The sequence below is a fragment of the Bombina bombina genome, chromosome 6, assembly GCF_027579735.1.
Source record: "Bombina bombina isolate aBomBom1 chromosome 6, aBomBom1.pri, whole genome shotgun sequence".
NCBI lineage: Eukaryota > Metazoa > Chordata > Amphibia > Anura > Bombinatoridae > Bombina > Bombina bombina.
The window spans coordinates 874,207,198-874,229,624 of record NC_069504.1 but is presented as its reverse complement, the minus strand read 5'-3'; the positions used below and the strand labels follow the sequence as shown (position 1 = coordinate 874,229,624).

Below are 22,427 nucleotides of genomic sequence, written 5' to 3'. Positions count from 1 at the left end.
TTTATCGCCACAGATAAATAATGTGCAATGTCTTTTACTTGAATTATTTAAAATAAATAAAAAGCAGAATGTTTCTTCTATAAGATACGACGAGTCCACGGCTTCATCCTTTACTTGTGGGATATTATCCTCCTGCTAACAGGAAGTGGCAAAGAGCACCACAGCAGAGCTGTCTATATAGCTCCTCTCTTGACTCCACCCCCCAGTCATTCTCTTTGCCTACTCTAAGCACTAGGAAGGGTAAAGTGAAAGAGGTGATAAAATGTTAGTTTTTATTTTCTTCAAGCAAGAGTTTTTTATTTTAAATGGTACCGGTGTGTACTATTTTCCCTCAGGCAGCAGATGGATGAAGACTTCTGCCTGGAGGCTGATGATCTTAGCAGTTGTTACTAAAATCCAGTGCAGTTCCCACAGAATGGCTGAGGAGTACTAAAACTTCAGTGTGAGGAACGTTTTTCATGCTATAAGCAGGGAGGTATGTTCAGTCATTTTTTTCTGGAGAGACTGTGTTATTTCAGAATTGGCTGACAGTATCCCCATGAGGGAGAGGGTAAGCCGTAATCCTAAAGTATAAAGAGGGGTATTACTGAGCTTTCATATATGGGCTATATAAAAATGGTTGACACTGATGTTTGAATGTTTGTGGGCAAACGTTTACATGTTTGGGAGTGCAGTTAACGTTTTTAAAGGGGATCATCTGTCCCAGGGAATGTGTTTCCGCAGGCCAGCATGGGTCATAGTGACGACGGACGCCAGCCTTTTGGGCTGGGGTGCAGTCTGGAATTCCCTAAAGGCACAGGGTGTGTGGACTCAGGAGGAGGCTCTCCTTCCAATAAATATTCTAGAACTGAGAGCGATATTCAACGCGCTTCAGGCGTGGCCTCAGCTGGCTTCGGCCAAATTCATAAGATTCCAGTCGGACAATATCACGACTGTAGCATATATCAATCATCAAGGGGGAACAAAGAGTTCTCTAGCGATGATAGAGGTTTCCAAAATAATTCGATGGGCAGAGACTCACTCTTGCCATCTATCAGCAATCTCTATCCCAGGAGTGGAGAACTGGGAAGCGGATTTTCTAAATCGACAGACTTTTCATCCGGGGGAGAGGGAGCTCCATCCGGAGGTGTTTGCACAATTGATTCATCAATGGGGCACACCAGAATTGGATCTGATGGCATCTCGTCAGAATGCCAAACTTCCTTGTTACGGGTCCAGATCGAGGGATCCCCAAGCAGTACTGATAGATGCTCTAGCAGTACCTTGGTCGTTCAACCTGGCTTATGTATTTCCTCCTTTTCCTCTCCTTCCTCGTCTGATTGCCAGAATCAAACAGGAGAGGGCTTCTGTAATTTTGATAGCACCTGCGTGGCCACGCAGGACTTGGTATGCAGACCTGGTGGAAATGTCATCTCTGCCACCGTGGAAATTGCCACTGAGAACAGGACCTTCTCATTCAAGGTCCGTTCCAGCGTCCAAATCCAGTTTCTCTGCAGCTGACTGCCTGGAGATTGAACGCTTGATTTTATCTAAGCGGGGATTCTCTGAGTCTGTCATAGATACCTTGATCCAGGCTCGAAAGCCTGTTACTAGGAAAATTTACCATAAGATATGGTGTAAATATCTTTATTGGAGCGAATCCAAAGGCTACTCCATGGAGTAAGATCAGGATTCCTAGGATTTTATTCTTTCTCCAAGAAGGATTGGAGAAGGGGTTATCAGCTAGTTCCCTAAAGGGACAGATATCTGCTTTATCAATTTTACTGCACAAGCGTCTGGCAGATGTTCCAGACGTTCAGTCGTTTTGTCAGGCTCTGGTTAGAATCAAACCTGTGTTTAAACCTGTTGCTCCGCCATGGAGTTGGAATTTAGTTCTTAAAGTTCTTCAAGGGGTTCCGTTTGAACCTATGCATTCCATAGATATTAAGCTTCTATCTTGGAAAGTTCTGTTTTTAGTTGCTATCTCTTCGGGTCGAAGAGTTTCTGAACTCTCTGCATTGCAATGCGACTCGCCTTATCTTGTTTTCCATTCCAATAAGGTGGTTTTGCGTACCAAACCTGGATTCCTTCCTAAGGTTGTTACTAATAAGAATATTAATCAGGAAATTGTTGTTCCTTCTCTGTGTCCTAACCCTTCTTCTAAGAAGGAGCGTCTGTTACACAACTTGGACGTGGTTCGTGCTTTGAAGTTTTACTTGCAAGCGACCAAAGATTTCCGTCAAACATCTTCTCTGTTTGTCTATTCTGGAAAACGTAGAGGTCAAAAAGCTACGGCTACCTCTTTCTTTTTGGCTGAAAAGCATCATCCGATTGGCATACGAGACTGCTGGACAGCAGCCTCCTGAAAGGATTACAGCTCACTCTACTAGAGCGGTGACTTCCACATGGGCTTTTGAAAACAATGCTTCTGTTGAACAGATTTGTAAGGCTGCGACTTGGTCTTCCCTTCATACCTTTTCCAAATTTTACAAATTTGATACTTTTGCTTCTTCAGAGGCTATTTTTGGGAGAAAAGTTCTTAAAGCAGTGGTGCCTTCTGTTTAGGCATCTGTCTTGTCCCTCCCGTTCATCCGTGTCCTGTAGCTTTGGTATTGTATCCCACAAGTAAAGGATGAATCCGTGGACTCGTCGTATCTTATAGAAGAAAAGTAAATTTATGCTTACCTGATAAATTGATTTCTTCTATGATACGACGAGTCCACGGCCCGCCCTGTCATTTTAAGACAGATTATATTTTTTTATTTAAAACTTCAGTCACCTCTGCACCTTTTAGTTTCTCCTTTTTCTTCCTATACCTTCGGTCGAATGACTGGGGGGTGGAGTCAAGGGAGGAGCTATATAGACATCTCTGCTGTGGTGCTCTTTGCCACTTCCTGTTAGCAGGAGGATAATATCCCACAAGTAAAGGATGAATCCGTGGACTCGTCGTATCATAGAAGAAATCAATTTATCAGGTAAGCATAAATTTACTTTTTTGTTTTAATACGTTGTGTTGTAAAATTGTCCAAAATCAGTTCCATCATGCTTGCGTAAATATGGATGAAAATTGTATAAAAATACTAATTATGTCATGATTGCATAACAATTTTAGGGACAGTAAGCACCTTTAGATATTAATATAATAGGTTTGGTTATGTGTTGTAAAACTACATTGCAATATGCATTCATTATTTATTTTGCCCCCTTCATATGTAACGTGGCTCTCAAAATTGTGGATTTAAAGTGATGGTAAATCTTAGCGTTTGTGAAACGCTAGGATTTACCATTGGAATAAATAAAGGGGACTTTCAGCATGAAGTATTTTATACTCAGGCAGCCCACGGCAGAACGCTGTTTTGCTGAGAGGCGACGTTTCCACCTTTTAGCCAATAGCTGTGCAGGCTATTTGCGTTGGCGCCAACTGGCGTACACAGCTATTTACTGTGAGGTGGAAACAGCAAAATAGCATTCTGCCGTGAGCTGCCCGAGTAGCTCAGTGCGGCGAATGCTTCAATCAAATAAAGGAACTTTCAGCATTAAGTGTTTTATACTTAAAGGGACATGCCACCCACATTTTTTCTTTTATGATTTTGAAAGAGAATGCAATGTTAAACATCTTTCTAATTTACTTCTATTATCTAATTTGTTTTATTCTCTTGATATTCTTTGATGAAAAGCATATCTAGATATGCTCACTAGCTGCTGATTGGTTGCTGCACATTGAAGCATCATGTGATTGGCTCACCATGTACATTGCTTTTTCTTCAAATAAGGATATTTAAAATATGAAGCAAAATAAATTATGGAAGTAAATTGTAATGTTGTTTAAATTTCTATTCTCTACCTGAATCATGAAAGAAAGATTTTGGGTTTAGTGGCCCTTTAATGACTGAAAGTCCCCTTTATATTTTCCAATGGTAAATTCTAGCGTTTCACAAACGCTAGGATTTACCATCACTTTAAGTGCTATTGGGTTGTCTTTTTATTATGTACGTGTTGATTTTGCAATTGTACTGGATTTAATTCTCCTTTAAAATTACAGTTTTCTACCCTGTCAAATAGTGACAAGTCATAGATGATCATTTTACTCTTTCCCTTAGAGCATGTTTGAGGTACTGACCTCTGAAGCTTCCTATCTTCGTTCCCTGAACGTCCTGACTGAACATTTCTTGGGATCCAGAGAGCTAGAGGAGACTCTTATTATTCGGGAGAAAAAAATCTTATTCTCCAACATCCTCAAGGTCAAAGAGGTTAGCGAGAGGTAAATCCAGTGATTCAACGTGCAAATTCACTGATAATGAACAAACCCTGCTGGGTGATTACCCACACACAGACTTGCTGTACCGAACACTAACACTGAGACTTTGTGCAGGTTTCTGGTGGATTTAGAAGCACGTGTAGATGAAAGTATTCTCATATCGGATGTGTGCGACATTATATATCACCACGCGCTACATCACTTCCCTGTGTATATTGATTATGTGAGAAACCAGTTGTACCAGGAGAAGACTTACAGTGAGCTCATGTAAGTAAACATTACTAATCTTATCTGACTGGTGGTGACACCCATTGTATGTCTAGTTGCACCTACACCGCTCACGTGAAATTCTTGAAATATTATACATAATTTTTTTTTTTATGTATCAAATAGAGCATTCAATTTAAACAACTTTCCAATTTACTTCTTTTAAGCTAATTTGCTTTTTTCTTTCGGTATCCTTTGTTGAAAGGCAAATCTTTGTAGGCTCAGGAGCTGGGAGCTAGCTGCTGATAGGTGTTTGCACATATATGACTCTTGCTACTGCCTTACCAATGTGTTCAGCTAGCTTTCAGCAGTGCATTGCTGCTCCTTCAAGAAAGGATACCAAGAGAATAAAGCAAAAGTGATTATAGAAGTAAATTGGGACGTTGTTTACAAATGCATGCACTATCTGAATCATGAAATAAAAAATTGGGGGTTTATGTCCCTTTAACTCTGCATATAACTAAGGATAAGATATTTCATTTGTCTATCCTTTTTCCATCTTACTTATCTCTCTATTGCCCCATCTCAGGGAGAAGAGCCCGCAGTTCTATGCTGCCATCTGCAGGTTACAGGAGTTACCACAATGTCATCGCCTGCCCTTCATGTCTTTCCTGCTACTTCCTTTCCAGAGAATCACTCGCATTAAAATGCTCATAGAGGTGAGGGATGATTTCACTGTGCCACGAGCCCACTTTGTAAGCTAAAGAGACATTGAGGTCATTTTTATTAATTCATGGTGTTGTAAGAGACCTGTATACAAAAATGATTTTAAAGTATTTAAATCTGTAATTTTCCTAACGCAATATTTTGTTTTTTTATCAGTGCAGCCTTTGTTTATCTTATGTTCTCTGCTGTTCCTGCACTGACTAAGTAATCACTGCGTAGAATGTTGCAGGGTCACTGTTCTTAAACAGCCTCTCTGGAAGAAAAACTATTATTTCCAGAGTTAGATGACAGGAAAAATAAATGACAAAATAAAGTACAATCATGTGTTACTTTCCAATAATTTTGGACCAGATTATGGGTGGAGCGCAAAATTGCTCTTATGCTTGCTCGATATTTGCACTCCACTCGTAATATCAGCGCACGCAAATGTGAGCTGGTATTTTTAGTAAGGCGCAATGGCTGGTTATGTATATAAAAAGAAATCTTTCATGCCCCTTAAAGAGATCTGTGTTTCTTTCTCCTACAAAAGTTCAATTCCTTCACATTTCACCTTTCCAAATGTCAAATAATATTTGTTTAAAAAAAATCTATTGTTTTGCTGATTTCCATAGTCTCTTTCTGCATCTATATTTTACAGAATATTTTAAAGCGAACAGAGGAAGGATCAGAAAGTGAGGAAAATGCTACAAAAGCCTTAAATGCTGTGGCAAAGGTACAGTGATTCATTGAAGTGTAAAGAAAATCTGTTTTGTTTTTCTTATACCATTTTAACCATTTTCCCTTTGACTTATATTATCTAATTTGCTTCATTCTCTTAATATCCTTTGTTGAAAAGCATAGCCTAAAAAGCACAGGAACTGTAATGCACTATTGGGAGCTAGCTGCTAATTGGCGGCTGCACAACTATATCTCTTGTCATTGGATGTGTTCAGCTAGCTACCAGTAATGCATTTATGCTCCTTTAACAAAGGATAAGTTGATGAGGAAAATTTGATAATCGAATTATTGTAAAGATGTTAAAAAGTGTATGATCTACCTGAAAAAAAATATTTTTCATATCCCTTTAATATGTGCTCTATAGGTGTCAGTCTGACTATATATACAGGTACAAATCCCCAAATATGGGAATTTCAAAATGCAAACTTATTCTGAAAGCCAAACTCTTTTAATTGATATCTTTTTAAAAATAAAAATTTTCAATTACTTTTTCCCACTTGTAAGTCACAATCTTCTCTGCCTACGTCTTCGGTTTATTTTTTTGTGCTCTAAGAAGGAAATAGTAATCTATATTTATTTAAAACAACAAATATTGCCTTTCTGATTACAATACAAAACTATCTTTCTGATGGTACTATTTATACAATAAAACTACCTTTAGGTTACATGTACAAGCTGTATTATGACATAAATATTACCTAAATGACATATTATTGTTTACACTTGGTTCCATCCCCTCTCCAAATGTTCCATTTTACAGATACAAACATTCCAAAATCCATTGGTTTAAAACATTTTTTTATATGTAATGCGTGTATAGATTTGTGTGTGTGTGTGTGTATATATGTGTGTGTATATGTATGTATATATATATATATATATAGAGAGAGAGAGATATAGAGAGATATATATTGTCCTCCACTTATATTGGCACCCTTAATAAATGACAAAAAAGGCTGTGAAAATGTCTTTGTTTAACCTTTTGATCTTTTGTTCAAAAAGTACACAAAAATACTTTGCTCTTTTCTTTTACAAGATACGATGAGTCCACGGATTTCATCCTTACTTGTGGGATATCGCCTCCTGGTCAGCAGGAGGAGGGAGGCAAAGAGCACCACAGCAGAGCTGTATATATAGCTCCTCCCTTCCCTCCCACTCCAGTCATTCTCTTTGCCTGTGTTAGTGTAGGAAGAGGTAAAGTGAGGTGTTAGTTTAGATTCTTCAATCAAGAGTTTATTATTTTTAAAATGGTACTAGTGATTGCTATTTTACTCAGGGTGTAGCCGTATTCCTTGTCGGCCTCTAGATAGCAGAGCTACAGGTGGCTTTAAAGCATTGGGAACTGGTGGGATTAATTTCTCACTGCGCCTCCCATACTGTGTGCCGCCCTTCTCATGATGGTCTTAGCCATGATTAACTAAGACCCTGTATGTCTCCACAGATTGGCAGGAAGGGATGAAGACTTCTTGATGCTGTGGGACGATTCATGCTGTCGATCAGCTCTAAGGTATGTGCAGCTTTAATTTCTGGGACAGAACTAACTCAGAAACTGCTGCTACTTTTATTCCTCTGACGTCCTAAGTTTCACATACACCTCAGGGCTTCTCTATTCTTTACATGGGAAGATGCGGTGGGGGAAGTTCAGCACATGGGAAGTTTTTTTTTGCTTCACAACAAAGGGACACTGTATACTCTTTGTTTTTAGAGCGCAACTAAAGGACAGACTGTGGGCTTGACGCTGGGAGACTCTTCGGAGCTAGGCTCCAGTGTAGGGTAATTGAGGTTCCAGAGCGTGTTTTAGATGCTCGTTACATTACTTAGCCAGACCGCATGGTATTGTTCAGCCACTTATGCTGGAACATACAGAATGCGTTTTTTCTCAGCACATTGCACTAGTGTGTTAGTTCACTCCCACGAAGGGGGCGGAGTTAGCTTTGCATGCTCAGGAAACGCCGTGCAGTTAGTTTTCTGCAGGATACCTTACGGCGCGGATCTGTGTGTTTGCTAGCTGCCAAGACCGCGTGGTTATCTATTGAAGCAAGTGGTCTTCGGCAGCGTATACTTGGGGACAGAGATCGGAGTCCCGAGGAGCAGGTAGGCACCTCAGCAGAACTGTTGAGGCGGCAGAGGCTCTTTAGTTTAACGGCAGGGGTTTTTTCAATGAACAATAAGTTTTTTTCTTGTATATGTCCCATGCTAGATATACCGGAGTGTGTAGGCTGTTACTTTATTGATGCAAATTTAAAGGTACAGCTACTCATTGTTTTTTAGCAGTTTTTTTGCTTAGTCACATTAGATTAATTTTTGTTTGCAATCCACGACCAAATTTGTTTTGCTAAATTTGTTGCAATGGATGATATTATGAATGCTACATGTTCATTATGTTTGAATGCCAATGTGGAACCTCCTGTTACTTTTTTTCCCTCGTGTACTGAGAGAGCATTGCAGTTTAGAGATCAAATGTTTTTTGATAAAAAAAATTGGCAAAAGCAGATGCTTCTCAGGTTTCTACCGATGAGATTCAGGGTATGCCACAACTTTCTCCCCAAGCGTCACAGTCCTTAACGCCTGCTCAGGCGCAGTCCAGTATCTCCGCAGCTTCGTCTGCGATTACACTACAGGACATTGCTGTAGTTATGTCATCTACACTTTCAGAAGCGTTATCTGTTTTCCCGTATTGCAAGGCAAACGGTCAATCCCTCATGGTCAATACAGCTTCTGATGCCTTAATGGCAATATCAGATGTACCATCACAGGGCTCAGAATTGGAGGCCCTATCTGAAGGCGAACTTTCTGAATCGCAAAGCGCCTTGCTGCCGACAGATACAGAAGTGGTTTCTTTCCGGTTTAAGCTAGAACACCTCCTTCTGTTATTGAGGGAGATTTTGGTGACTCTGGACGACTGCGATTTCATTGTAGTTCCTCCAGAAAAGTTGAGTAAGTTGGACAGATATCTAGAAGTTCCTTCTTATTCGGATGTTTTTCCAGTTCCCAAGAGAACTTCGGAAATTATTGCTAAGGAATGGGAGAGGCCAGGTATTCCATTCTCCCCTTCTGCCGTTTTCAGGAAGATGTATCCTATAGCGGATGCTATCAGGGATTCTTGGCAGATGTTTCCTAAGGTGGAAGGAGCTATTTCCACCTTAGCTAAACAAACTACTATCCTTATTGAGGGATATAGTTGTGCCTTTGAGGACCCTATGGATAAGAAATTAGAGGGTCTCCTTAAGAAGCTTTGTTCATCAGGGGTTGCTTTTACAACCGCTGGCCTTCATTGTCACGGTTACGACTGCGGCTGCTTATTGGTGTGATGCCGTGGAAGAATCTCTTAGAATTAAAGCTCTTAAATTGGCTAATTCCTTTGTTACGGATGCTTCTCTGCAGACTACCAAATTGGCGGCTAAGAGTTCAGGATTTTCCATCTTAGCGCGCAGAGCCTTATGGTTGAAATCTTAGTCTGCAGATGTGTCATCTAAAGCTAAGCTTTTGGCTATTCCTTACAAAGGGAAGACCCTGTTTGGGCCTGACATGAAGGAGATTATTTCTGACATCACAGGAGGTAAGGGTCGTTCCCTCGCTCAGGATAAAAAAATCCAAACAGAGGGGTCGACAGAGTAATTTTCGTGCCTTTCGAAACTTTAAGGGATCCCCCCCTTCTTCTAAACAAGAAGGTATCTATTTGCCAGCCAAATCTACCTGGAGACCAAACCAGTATTGGAACAAGGGTAAACAATCCAAGAAGCCTGCTGCTGCTCCCAAGTCAGCATGAAGGGTTGGCCCCCGATCCGGGACCGGATCTAGTAGGGGGCAGACTGTCTTTCTTCATCCAGGCTTGGATAAGAGATGTTCCAGATCCCTGGGCATTAGAGATAGTGTCTCAGGGATACAAGCTGGAATTCAGAAATTCTTCCCCCAGAGGAAGGTTTCTTCTTTCTCGATTGTCTGTAGACCAGATAAAGAGAGAGGCGTTCATACGCTGTGTAAGAGACATATCCTTCATGGGAGTGATTTGTCCCGTTCCAATTCGGGAACAGGGACAGGGTTTTTATTCAAATCTGTTTGTAGTTCCCAAAAAAGAGGGAACTTACAGACCTATCTTAGATCTCAAGAGCCTTAACAAGTTTCTCAGAGTTCAATCTTTCAAGGTGGAAACTATTCGTACCATTCTTCCATTGATCCAGGAGGGTCAATTTATGACTACCGTGGATCTAAAGGATGCATATCTTCATGTTCCTATCCACAGAGATCATCACAAGTTCCTGAGGTTGTCCTTTCTGGACAAACATTTTCAGTTTGTGGCTCTTCCTTTCGGCCTGGCCACAGCACCCAGAATTTTCACAAAGGTTCTGGGGTCTCTGCTGGCGGTTCTAAGACTGTGGGGCATTGCAGTGGCGCCTTATCTGGACGATATTCTGATCCAGGCGTCGTCTTATCAACTAGCAAAGTCTCATACCGACATTGTTCTATCCTTCCTGAGGACTCATGGGTGGAAGGTAAATCTGGAAAAGAGTTAACCAGTTCTACAAACGAGGGTTCCTTTCTTGGGAACTCTAATCGACTCTATCCATGAAAAAAAAATTTGACGGAGGTCAGAAAATTAAAGATTCTGAACACATGCCAAGCTCTTCAGACAAATCCTCGGCCGTCAGTGGCTCAGTGCATGGAGGTAATTGGTTTGATGGTAGCGGCAATGGACATCATTCTGTTTGCTCGGTTTCATCTCAGACCTCTGCAACTGACCATGCTCAGACAGTGGAATGGAGATTATACAAATTTGTCTCCTCAAATAAATCTAGACCAGAAGACAAGGGACTCTCTTCTATGGTGGTTGTCACTGGATCATCTATCCCAGGGGACATGCTTCCGCAGACCCTCATGGGTGATAGTGACAACGGATGCCAGCCTGATAGGATGGGGTGCAGTCTGGAACTCCCTGAGGGCTCGGGGTGTATGGACTCGAACAGAGTCTCTACTTCCCATCAATATCCTGGAATTGAGAGCAATATTCAATGCCCTTCAGGCTTGGCCTCAGTTGGCTTCAGCCAAGTTCATCAGGTTCCAGTCGGACAACATTACGATGGTAGCTTACATCAATCATCAGGGAGGAACAATGAGTTCCTTAGCGATGACAGAATTAACCAAGATAATTCAGTGGGCGGAGGCTCACTCTTGTTGTCTGTCGGCGATCCACATCCCAGGTGTGGAAAACTGGGAAGCGGATTTTCTAAGCAGGAAGACATTTCATCCGGGAGAATGGGAACTTGATCTGGAGGTATTTGCCAACCTGATTCTCAGATGGGGCAGGCCGGAGTTGGATCTTATGGCGTCTTGTCGGAATGCCAAGCTTCCGAGATACTGGTCCAGGTCCAGGGATCCCTAGGCCGAGCTGATGGATGCCTTGGCAGTACCTTGGTCTTTCAGCCTAGCTTATGTGTTCCCTCCATTTGCTCTACTTCCCCGGGTGATTGCTCGAGTCAAACAGGAAGGGGCTTTGGTGATCCTCATCGCTCCTGCGTGGCCTCGCAGGACTTGGTATGCTGATCTGGTGGACATGTCATCTCAGCCACCATGGAAGCTTCCATTGAGGAAAGACCTCATTCAGGGACCCTTCCATCATCCGAATATAGTTTCTCTGCAGCTAACTGCTTTGAGATTGAAAGCTTAATTTTATCTAAGCAAGGGTTTTTTATGATTCGGTCATAGATACCTTGATTCAGGCACATAAACCTGTTACTAGAAAAATTTACCATAAGATATATGGCGTAAATATCTTTATTGGTGCGAATCCAAGGGATACTCATGGAGTAGGGTTAGGATTCCCAGGATTTTGTCTTTTCTCCAAGACGGATTGGAGAAAGGGTTGTCGGCAAGTTCCTTAAAAGGACAGATTTCTGCTTTATCCATTTTGTTACACAAGCGTCTGGCAGATGTTCCGGATGTTCAATCTTTTTGTCAGGCTCTGACTAGAATCAGGCCTGTGTTTAGACCAATTGCTCCTCTTTGGAGTTTGAATTTAGTTCTTACAGTTCTTCAAGGGGTTCCGTTTGAACCTATGCATTCCATAGATATTAAGTTACTATCTTGGAAAGTTTTATTTTTGGTTGCTATTTCTTCTGCTCGCAGAGTATCTGAGCTTTTAGCATTACAATGTGATTCTCCTTATCTTATTTTTCATTCGGATAAGGTAGTGTTACGTACCAAACCTGGTTTTCTTCCTAAGGTTGTTTCAAATAAAAATATTAATCAGGAAATTGTTGTTCCTTCCTTGTGTCCTAATCCTTCTTCTAAGAAGGAGCGGCTGTTACATAATTTGGACGTGGTCCGTGCTTTGAAGTTTTACTTACAGGCAACTAAGGATTTTCGTCAATCGTCTTGCCTGTTTGTTGTGTTTTCTGGGAAGCGTAGGGGTCAGAAAGCTACGGCTACTTCTCTCTCATTTTGGCTGAAGAGTATCATCCGTTTTGCATATGAGACTGCTGGACAGCAGCCTCCTGATCGAATTACGGCTCATTCCACTAGGGCTGTGGCTTCCTCATGGGCATTCAAAAATGATGCTTCTGTTGAACAGATTTGCAAAGCTGCAACTTGGTCTTCTCTTCACACTTTTCCCAAATTTTTCAAATTTGATACTTTTGCCTCGTCTGAGGCTGTTTTTGGGAGAAAAGTTCTTCAAGCCGTGGTGCCTTCTGTTTAGGTTCCCTGTCTTGTCCCTCCCTTTTCATCCGTGTACTATAGCTTTGGTATTGTATCCCACAAGTAAGGATGAAATCTGTGGACTCGTATCTTGTAAAAGAAAAGGGAAATTTATTCTTACCAGATAAATTTGTTTCTTTTACGATACGATGAGTCCATGGCCCACCCTGTTTTTTATGACAGGTCTTTAATTTTGTTAAACTTCAGTCACCTCTGCACCTTGGCTTTTCCTTTCGCTTCCTAACTTTGGTCGAATGACTGGAGTGGGAGGGAAGGGAGGAGCTATATATACAGCTCTGCTGTGGTGCTCTTTGCCTCCTCCTGCTGACCAGGAGGCGATATCCCACAAGTAAGGATGAAATCCGTGGACTCATCGTATCGTATAAGATACAAATTTATCAGGTAAGAATAAATTTCCCTTTTTTACCCCCACAAATAATCTTTGTTAAATATATGCATGGCACAATTATTGGCACCATTTTAGTCAATACTTGTGCTACCTCCCTTTGCCAAGATAACAGCTCTGAGTCTTCTCCTATAATGCCTGATGAGGTTGGAGTATACATGGCAAGGGATCTAAATCTATTCCTCCATACAGAATCTCTCAAGATTTTTAAAATTTTGAGGTAGATGCTGGTGAACATTCCTCTTCAGTCCACCCCACAGGTTTTCTATGGAGTTCAAGTCAGGGGTCTGAGATGGCCATGGCAGGACCTAGATTTTGTGGTCAGTAAACCATTTCTGTGTTGATTTTGATGTATGTTTTGGATCATTGTCCTGCTGGAAGATCCAATAATGGCCCACTCTAAGCTTTCTGGCAGAGGCAGACAGGTGTTCATTAAATATCTGTTGATGACATGTATCCTAACAAAATGTCCAGGTCCTCTGGCAGGAAAACAGCCACAAAACATTAAAGAACCACCACAGGGGTGTGTAAATTTAAAAAAAAATACTTGTCCAAGGGACTAAAGCGGTAGCCCAATCTACTTGTTCCTCGTGACAATCTACTTGTCCTGATTCGCAAAATAATTTTAACCAAGACAGTGTGGTATGGGAAAGACTATCTATACAAGGTAGAGCAATTGCCTCTAAAGGAAGACAAGTATCAGATAAAATAGTGCATAGAGGGAAAATGATATTTAGTGAACATGAACAGTGTCCACCTAATAGATTTACCTCATAACAACAGGTCAGGATGGAGGGAATAGCTATAATTTTTAACTCCTAAAATTGAGCAATTTGTTGTATCTTAGGTGAACAGATAAATACAAATTATATAGGAGTAGAAGATGACCTCATTTGTATTCCTCCCCTGTGTATAGTTTTGCAGTATATACTAAGAGTGAAGGTAGCAATGCTTTATGTACAACCATTATGCTTTTACTATATAGGCTGCTCAACTCCTATCTATATTTTTACAATATTGTGTCCCATATTTAATTATATAGGGGTACTTATTCTAATTATATAGGGGTTGTTTCCAGGATATAAGATTTGGTCATGGAATGTTAAGTAATAATTGTGGGCTTGTTATGTGTTATAAATGAGGGTGTAAAGTAATACCTTATATAACACTTGTGGTGTGACACTTCTCTACACTTATTTTCAAATGAGCAAGAAGCATCTTTAATCAGGTAATAATTTACAACATATGAACCAAGGTGTAAATATGATAAACTGTTAGTGGGGCAAGCCCCAAACACCTCATTTAGGATCTACATACACGCAACCTTTACTGTTACCAATACAGAAAATGCTGGAAAACTGCAAAGTGAAACAGCAGCAAAGTTCAGTTGAATAAAAAAAATTATGTTCGCAAAATCATACAAATATTTATGTATTTTCAAAACGTACCCCCTTCAGCTCACAGATTAGCCAACAGCAGCGCAGGAGCAGAATCACACCAAGCCGATCTCTATTTTTACTCAGTGTATAATAGAGCTGCGCAGCCAGGAAATCACTGATAGGGACAAGTCTAAAACTCACCTCCACTGAAAGTCTCCAACACTGCAAGCGGGGACTAGAAGGGAGGAGCTGAGCAGCGTGAGACACGCTGTTAAACCGGCGGCGCGGTAATAAGGGGAATTTAAAAAAAAAAAAAAAGCTTTAACGGTCTGCTAAGGGGAGAAAACCGCTATAATAATAATAATAAAAAAAAAAAGCATTAACGGCCTGCTTGCCCGCAGCAGGGCTAAATATGAAAAAAAAACACATGTCCTTGGCTTCGGGCGATAGGAATTGCGCATCCCTGCACCACATTTAACCGTGGGCATGAGGTACTTTTCCATATGGCTACCTGTCTGTGTGCACCAAACCCACCTCTGATGTTCATTGCCAAAAAGGTCTATTTTGGTTTAATCTGAACATAGAACCCGGTCCCATTTGAAGTTCCAGTTGTATCTGGCAAACTGAAGGCGCTTGAGTTTGTTTTTGGATGAGAGTAGAGGCTTTTTTCCTTAATCCCTTCCAAACAACGTGTGGTGGTGTAGGTGACGTCAGATTGTAGTTTTGGAGACTTTCTGACCCAAGATGCAACTAACTTCTGCAATTCTCCAGCTGTAATCCTTGGAGATATTTTGGCCACTCCTCTTCACAGTGCGTTGAGACAATATAGACATGCGTTCTCTTCCAGGTTGATTCGTAACATTTCCAGTTTACTGGAACTTCTTAATTATTGCCCTGAGCCACTTCCCATTTTGTGAAGCTCAACAACCTTTTGCTGCACATCACAGCTGTATTCCTTAGCCTACCCATTGTGATGAATGACTAAAGGAATTTGACCTGTGTTACCTAATATTTATACCCCTGAGAAACAGGAAGTCTTGGTTGAACAATTTCTTGTTCCTAGTCACCCAGGTATACTAAATAATTTGAAATATCAATGGGAATATACTATTTTTCTCAAATGAATTCAAAGAAGGTGCCAATCATTGTTTTTTTATTTTTTTATAAACCTGTGTGTTTGCATTTTTTAAATATCCATGAGAGCAGAGTATTTTTGTGAATTTTTTAACAAAAGTTTAAACAAAAAAGGCAAATTTTCACAGCCTTCTTTGCTCATATTTAACAAGGTTGTCAATATTAGTAGAGGGCACTGCATGGTTATTTATGTGTGTGTGCGCATATGTGTGTATGTGTTTGTATATATGTACGTATGTGTGTGTGTGTGTATGTATATATATATATATTCAGCTAAATGCACTCTCACTCCATTCCAAACAACTTGAGAGTGCTTGATTGGATATTATCTCAAATAAATACAATGGACCCGGCACTCACTCTTCATCTGTGTATTAGTGACGTTTCTGGGAACAACCTTCCTCTTCCTCAAACAACTTACAATGTGAGAATTGTTTAAATACCCATAAACACTAGCCCAATCAATTTAATGCTGTATGTATTGAATAAAAGCGTATAAACGCCATTCTGTACCGTGTCTCTCCTGTTGTATCACATGTTCTCGGCACCTACGTCATCATTACTGCCTGTTGGAACACATCTAAGTGTTTGGAACGTAATTCTTTTGAGCTTAGGGTGCCATCTAGTGTCCATTATATGTAATAACCTCTAAAAAATGCTCTTTCTAATGTATGCTGCTTGCATTATTCCATGTTAAAGATCCTATTCTTAAAACTAAATATGTGACCAAAATGACCTGTATTAAAGATATATTTATGAACCATATGTGAGTGCATTATGTGTCATAAATATAGAACATGATGTTAAAATTAAGTAAAAAATAATGTTTATAGTTGCTCATAAGACAAAAATATCTACTATTGTCTTTAGTTCTAGGAAGCATTATGTACATAGCAACTAACAAAAATAATACACTATATAAAATAGATCTATTTCCTGGAGGAGAGAAGGCAATATGAGCATATAGGTAAACCTATATGTTGTAACAATCTACAGGTTCTGATGACTACATATAGTCCTGAAGTATATTTACAAAGGTTATTCATAAAGAATATTTATAAAAGAATGTTCATAGTGTTGATTGTAGGATGCTCATTCGGATTCATTCAATAAAGGACTTCTTAATGTATTGTGTGAGTTAGTTCACTGTGTGTATAAGGTTGTATATTCTATAAAGCCAATAGAATTCAGCCTAATGAGTGCAATTCATATGGCCTTTATTCATATTTTTATAGATAGAGGGAATCTGTGGCATATATAGTGTGATTTTTTTTTTTTTTGTGTGTGGCCAAACAACCTACAGGAAACCTTTTAAACTCTGTGTGGGGTCATGGTATTGAGTCTATGTATCCACATAGTCTCCACCTGTAGCAGCCTCTTTCCTCTGTCCCCCTCCTCTTCATAGTGGGGGTACATGGTCTATTAAAATGACCTTCAGGCTGGATACCGGATGTCTTTTTTGGAGTACGTGTTTTGCTACTGGGGTTTCTGCTTTGCCCAAAATCCTCCGGTTTCCTTATCCTAACAAGGTACCGACTGTTTTGTTCACCTCATTTGGAGTTTTTTTTCTGGTATTCTGTTTACAAAAACAGAACGAGGTGCATAATTTGCCTTTCTGGTCCTTAATGTTTTATTGGCATTTACCCTTTAAAATGTCTACTTTTGCACTTTCTGTGTTTTATATGTAAACCTTGCAAGGTATATGTTTTTATTAACGTTATTTTATCATTGCATGATTTTTAATCTATAGTAAAATGTTTGTACCCCACTGTTTCATATTATACGTCATTATTCGGTATTTCTATTAACAGATATACATCTAGTGTTTGGTTAATACCCTTTTCACTATTTATCTCAACAGGCTATTAATTTAGCGCTCACCTATACTGTATTTTTTGTTTTTACTTTTATTACAACTAGAGCATAGGTTGTAATTTTTTAGATGTAGCTTTATTGAGATTCAGAAGTGAATATTGTTGTGCTGTAAATTCTTTTTCTTTCCTCATTTTAAGGCCACATTATTACAAAAATATGTGTAATAGAAGGAATGGGTAGAAGGCTGGCTTTGAAGGGTGTGAGGGAGAGACTATTTTCTAATTGTGTCAGTTTTATTTTTGAAGTGATCAGCAGTGAGTTTGGTAGCGGATGGATATGCAGGTGGACGAGGGACAAAAAAGTTGAAAACAGCCTTCTGGTGTTAGATGAATGAGTTGACACGAGGGAGGAGGAACTGTTTGGCTAGGTGGAGGGCAGTGTTGTGTGATCCGAGGATGAACTTATAACACATATTAGCGTGATTTTCTCTACTGACGTTCAGCAGTCTGCCCCAAGGCAGAACATAGTGCGATCTGCGATCTTATCGCAGAAACTGGAGCCTGTCTGCAGAAAAAGAACAGCCAGGTCCGTTAAGCATAGAATTTTCTTCAACAGGATTTCTTCTGTTATGTGTGATCAGTCCACGGGTCATCATTACTTCTGGGATATTATCTGCTCCCCTACAGGAAGTGCAAGAGGATTCACCCAGCAGAGTTGCTATATAGCTCCTCCCCTCTACGTCACCTCCAGTCATTCTCTTGCACCCAAAGACTAGATAGGAGGTGTGAGAGGACTATGGTGATTATACTTAGTTTTTAGAACTTCAATCAAAAGTTTGTTATTTTACAATAGCACCGGAGCGTGTTATTACCTCTCTGGCAGAGTTTGAAGAAGAATCTACCAGAGTTTTTCTTATGATTTTAACCGGAGTAGTTAAGATCATATTGCTGTTTCTCGGCCATCTGAGGGAGGTAAAAACTTCAGATCAGGGGACAGCGGGCAGTTGAATCTGCATTGAGGTATGTAGCAGTTTTTATTTTCTGAATGGAATTGATGAAAAAATCCTGCCATACCGTTATAATGAACATGTATGTATACTCTACACTTTAGTATTCTGGGGATGGTATTTCACCGGAATTACTCTGTAAAAGTACATTAAACCTTTTAATAGGTATTTTTCATGTTAAACGTTTTTGCTGGAATGTAGAATCGTTTGCATTAATGAGGTACTGAGTGAATAAATATTTGGGCATTATTTTTCCACTTGGCAGTTTGCTTGTTTTAATTATGACAGTTTCGTTTCTCTCTCACTGCTGTGTGTGAGAGGGAGGGGCCGTTTTTGGCGCTCTTTGCTACGCATCAAAAATTTCCAGTCAGTTACTCTTGTATTTTCTGCATGATCCGGTTCATCTCTAACAGAACTCAGGGGTCTTCAAACTTCTTTGAAGGGAGGTAGATTCTCTCAGCAGAGCTGTGAGACTTATATAGTGACTGTGATTTAAAACGTTGCTCTGTAATTTTTATGTTTAAAATTTAATTAGTGTTATTTTACTAATGGGAACAAACCTTTGCTAAAAAGTTGTGTTGTTTTTAAAGAGTGATGCTATAACTGTTTTTCAGTTCATTATTTCAACTGTCATTTAATCGTTTAGTGCTTCTTGAGGCACAGTACGTTTTTGTTAAATAAGATTGTAACCGAGTTGCATGTTTATTGCTAGTGTGTTAAACATGTCTGATTCAGAGGAAGATACCTGTGTCATTTGTTCCAATGCCAAGGTGGAGCCCAATAGAAATTTATGTACTAACTGTATTGATGCTACTTTAAATAAAAGCCAATCTGTACAAATTGAACAAATTTCACCAAACAGCGAGGGGAGAGTTATGCCGACTAACTCGCCTCACGTGTCAGTACCTGCATCTCCCGCCCGGGAGGTGCGTGATATTATGGCGCCTAGTACATCTGGGCAGCCATTACAGATAACATTACAAGATATGGCTACTGTTATGACTGAAGTTTTGGCTAAATTACCAGAACTAAGAGGCAAGCGTGATCACTCTGGGGTGAGAACAGAGTGCGCTGATAATTCTAGGGCCATGTCTGATACTGCGTCACAGCTTGCAGAGCATGAGGACGGAGAGCTTCATTCTGTAGGTGACGGTTCTGATCCAAGCAGATTGGATTCAGATATTTCAAATTTTAAATTTAAATTGGAAAACCTCCGTGTATTACTAGGGGAGGTCTTAGCGGCTCTTAACGATTGTAACACTGTTGCAATACCAGAGAAAATGTGTAGGTTGGATAAATACTTTGCGGTACCGGCGAGTACTGACGTTTTTCCTATACCTAAGAGATTAACTGAAATTGTTACTAAGGAGTGGGATAGACCCGGTGTGCCGTTCTCACCCCCTCCAATATTTAGAAAGATGTTTCCAATAGACGCCACCACACGGGACTTATGGCAAACGGTCCCTAAGGTGGAGGGAGCAGTTTCTACTTTAGCTAAGCGTACCACTATCCCGGTGGAGGATAGCTGTGCTTTTTCAGATCCTATGGATAAAAAATTAGAGGGTTACCTTAAGAAAATGTTTGTTCAACAAGGTTTTATATTGCAACCCCTTGCATGCATCGCGCCGATTACGGCTGCGGCAGCATTTTGGATTGAGTCTCTGGAAGAGAACCTTAGTTCAGCTACGCTGGACGACATTACGGACAGGCTTAGAGTCCTTAAACTAGCTAATTCATTCATTTCGGAGGCCGTAGTACATTTAACCAAACTTACGGCTAAGAATTCAGGATTCGCCATTCAGGCACGTAGGGCGCTGTGGCTAAAATCCTGGTCGGCTGATGTAACTTCTAAGTCCAAATTACTTAATATACCTTTCAAGGGGCAAACTTTATTTGGGCCCGGTTTGAAAGAAATTATTGCTGACATTACAGGAGGTAAGGGCCACGCTCTACCTCAAGACAAAGCCAAAGCTAAGGCTAGACAGTCTAATTTTCGTCCCTTTCGGAATTTCAAAACAGGAACAGCATCAACTTCCACTGCACCAAAACAGGAAGGAGCTGTTGCTCGTTACAGACAAGGCTGGAAACCTAACCAGTCCTGGAATAAGGGCAAGCAGGCCAGGAAACCTGCTGCTGCCCCTAAGACAGCATGAACCGAGGGCCCCCGATCCGGGACCGGATCTAGTGGGGGGCAGACTCTCTCTCTCTTCGCCCAGGCTTGGGCAAGAGATGTCCAGGATCCCTGGGCGCTAGAGATCATATCTCAGGGATACCTTCTAGACTTCAAATTCTCTCCCCCAAGAGGGAGATTTCATCTGTCAAGGTTGTCAACAAACCAAATAAAGAAAGACGCGTTTCTACGCTGTGTACAAGATCTATTATTAATGGGAGTGATCCATCCGGTTCCGCGGTCGGAACAAGGACAAGGGTTTTACTCAAACCTGTTTGTGGTTCCCAAAAAAGAGGGAACTTTCAGGCCAATCTTGGATTTAAAGATCCTAAACAAATTCCTAAGAGTTCCATCGTTCAAAATGGAAACTATTCGGACAATCTTACCCATGATCCAAGAGGGTCAGTACATGACCACAGTGGATTTAAAGGATGCTTACCTTCACATACCGATTCACAAAGATCATTACCGGTATCTAAGGTTTGCCTTCTTAAACAGGCATTACCAGTTTGTAGCCCTTCCATTCGGATTGGCTACGGCTCCAAGAATCTTCACAAAGGTTCTGGGTGCCCTTCTGGCGGTACTAAGACCGCGAGGAATTTCGGTAGCTCCGTACCTAGACGACATTCTGATACAAGCTTCAAGCTTTCAAACTGCCAAGTCTCATACAGAGTTAGTTCTGGCATTTCTAAGGTCGCATGGATGGAAAGTGAACGAAAAGAAGAGTTCTCTCTTTCCTCTCACAAGAGTTCCATTCTTGGGGACTCTTATAGATTCTGTAGAAATGAAGATTTATCTGACAGAAGACAGATTAACAAAGCTTCTAAATGCATGCCGTGTCCTTCATTCCATTCAACTCCCGTCAGTAGCTCAATGCATGGAGGTGATCGGCTTAATGGTAGCAGCAATGGACATAGTACCCTTTGCACGCCTACATCTCAGACCGCTGCAATTGTGCATGCTGAGTCAGTGGAATGGGGATTACTCAGATTTGTCCCCCACTCTGAATCTGGATCAAGAGACCAGAAACTCTCTTCTATGGTGGCTTTCTCGGCCACATCTGTCCAGGGGGATGCCATTCAGCAGGCCGGACTGGACAATTGTAACAACAGACGCCAGCCTACTAGGTTGGGGCGCTGTCTGGAATTCTCTGAAGGCTCAGGGACAATGGAGTCAGGAGGAAAGTCTCCTGCCAATAAACATTCTGGAATTGAGAGCAGTTCTCAATGCCCTTCTAGCTTGGCCCCAGTTAAAAACTCGGGGGTTCATCAGGTTTCAGTCGGACAACATCACGACTGTAGCTTACATCAACCATCAGGGAGGGACAAGAAGCTCCCTAGCAATGATGGAAGTATCAAAGATATTTCGCTGGGCAGAGTCTCACTCTTGCCACCTGTCAGCAATCCACATCCCGGGAGTGGAGAACTGGGAGGCGGATTTCTTGAGTCGCCAGACTTTTCATCCGGGGGAGTGGGAACTTCATCCGGAGGTCTTTGCCCAAATACTTCGACGTTGGGGCAAACCAGATATAGATCTCATGGCGTCTCGCCAGAACGCCAAACTTCCTCGCTACGGATCCAGATCCAGGGATCCGGGAGCGGTTCTGATAGATGCTTTGACAGCACCTTGGAACTTCAGGATGGCTTATGTGTTTCCACCCTTCCCGCTGCTTCCTCGATTGATTGCCAAAATCAAACAGGAGAGAGCATCAGTGATTCTAATAGCACCTGCATGGCCACGCAGGACTTGGTATGCAGATCTAGTGGACATGTCATCCTGTCCGCCTTGGTCTCTACCTCTAAGACAGGACCTTCTGATACAGGGTCCATTCAAACATCAAAATCTAACTTCTCTGAAGCTGACTGCTTGGAAATTGAACGCTTGATTTTATCAAAACGTGGTTTTTCTGAGTCGGTTATTGATACCCTGATACAGGC

At 40.9% G+C, this 22,427-nt stretch overlaps 1 protein-coding gene across 1 annotated transcript in view; it reads left to right on the top strand.

Moving 5' to 3' along the window:
• Positions 1-22,427, top strand: part of LOC128664756 (rho guanine nucleotide exchange factor 15-like) — a 243,905-nt gene that overhangs the window by 167,858 nt on the left and 53,620 nt on the right. The window contains exons 7-10 of the mRNA XM_053719564.1: positions 4,080-4,240; positions 4,352-4,504; positions 5,034-5,163; positions 5,808-5,882. Of these exons, the coding sequence (XP_053575539.1) occupies positions 4,080-4,240; positions 4,352-4,504; positions 5,034-5,163; positions 5,808-5,882 (519 nt within the window). The remainder of the gene's footprint in view (positions 1-4,079; positions 4,241-4,351; positions 4,505-5,033; positions 5,164-5,807; positions 5,883-22,427) is intronic.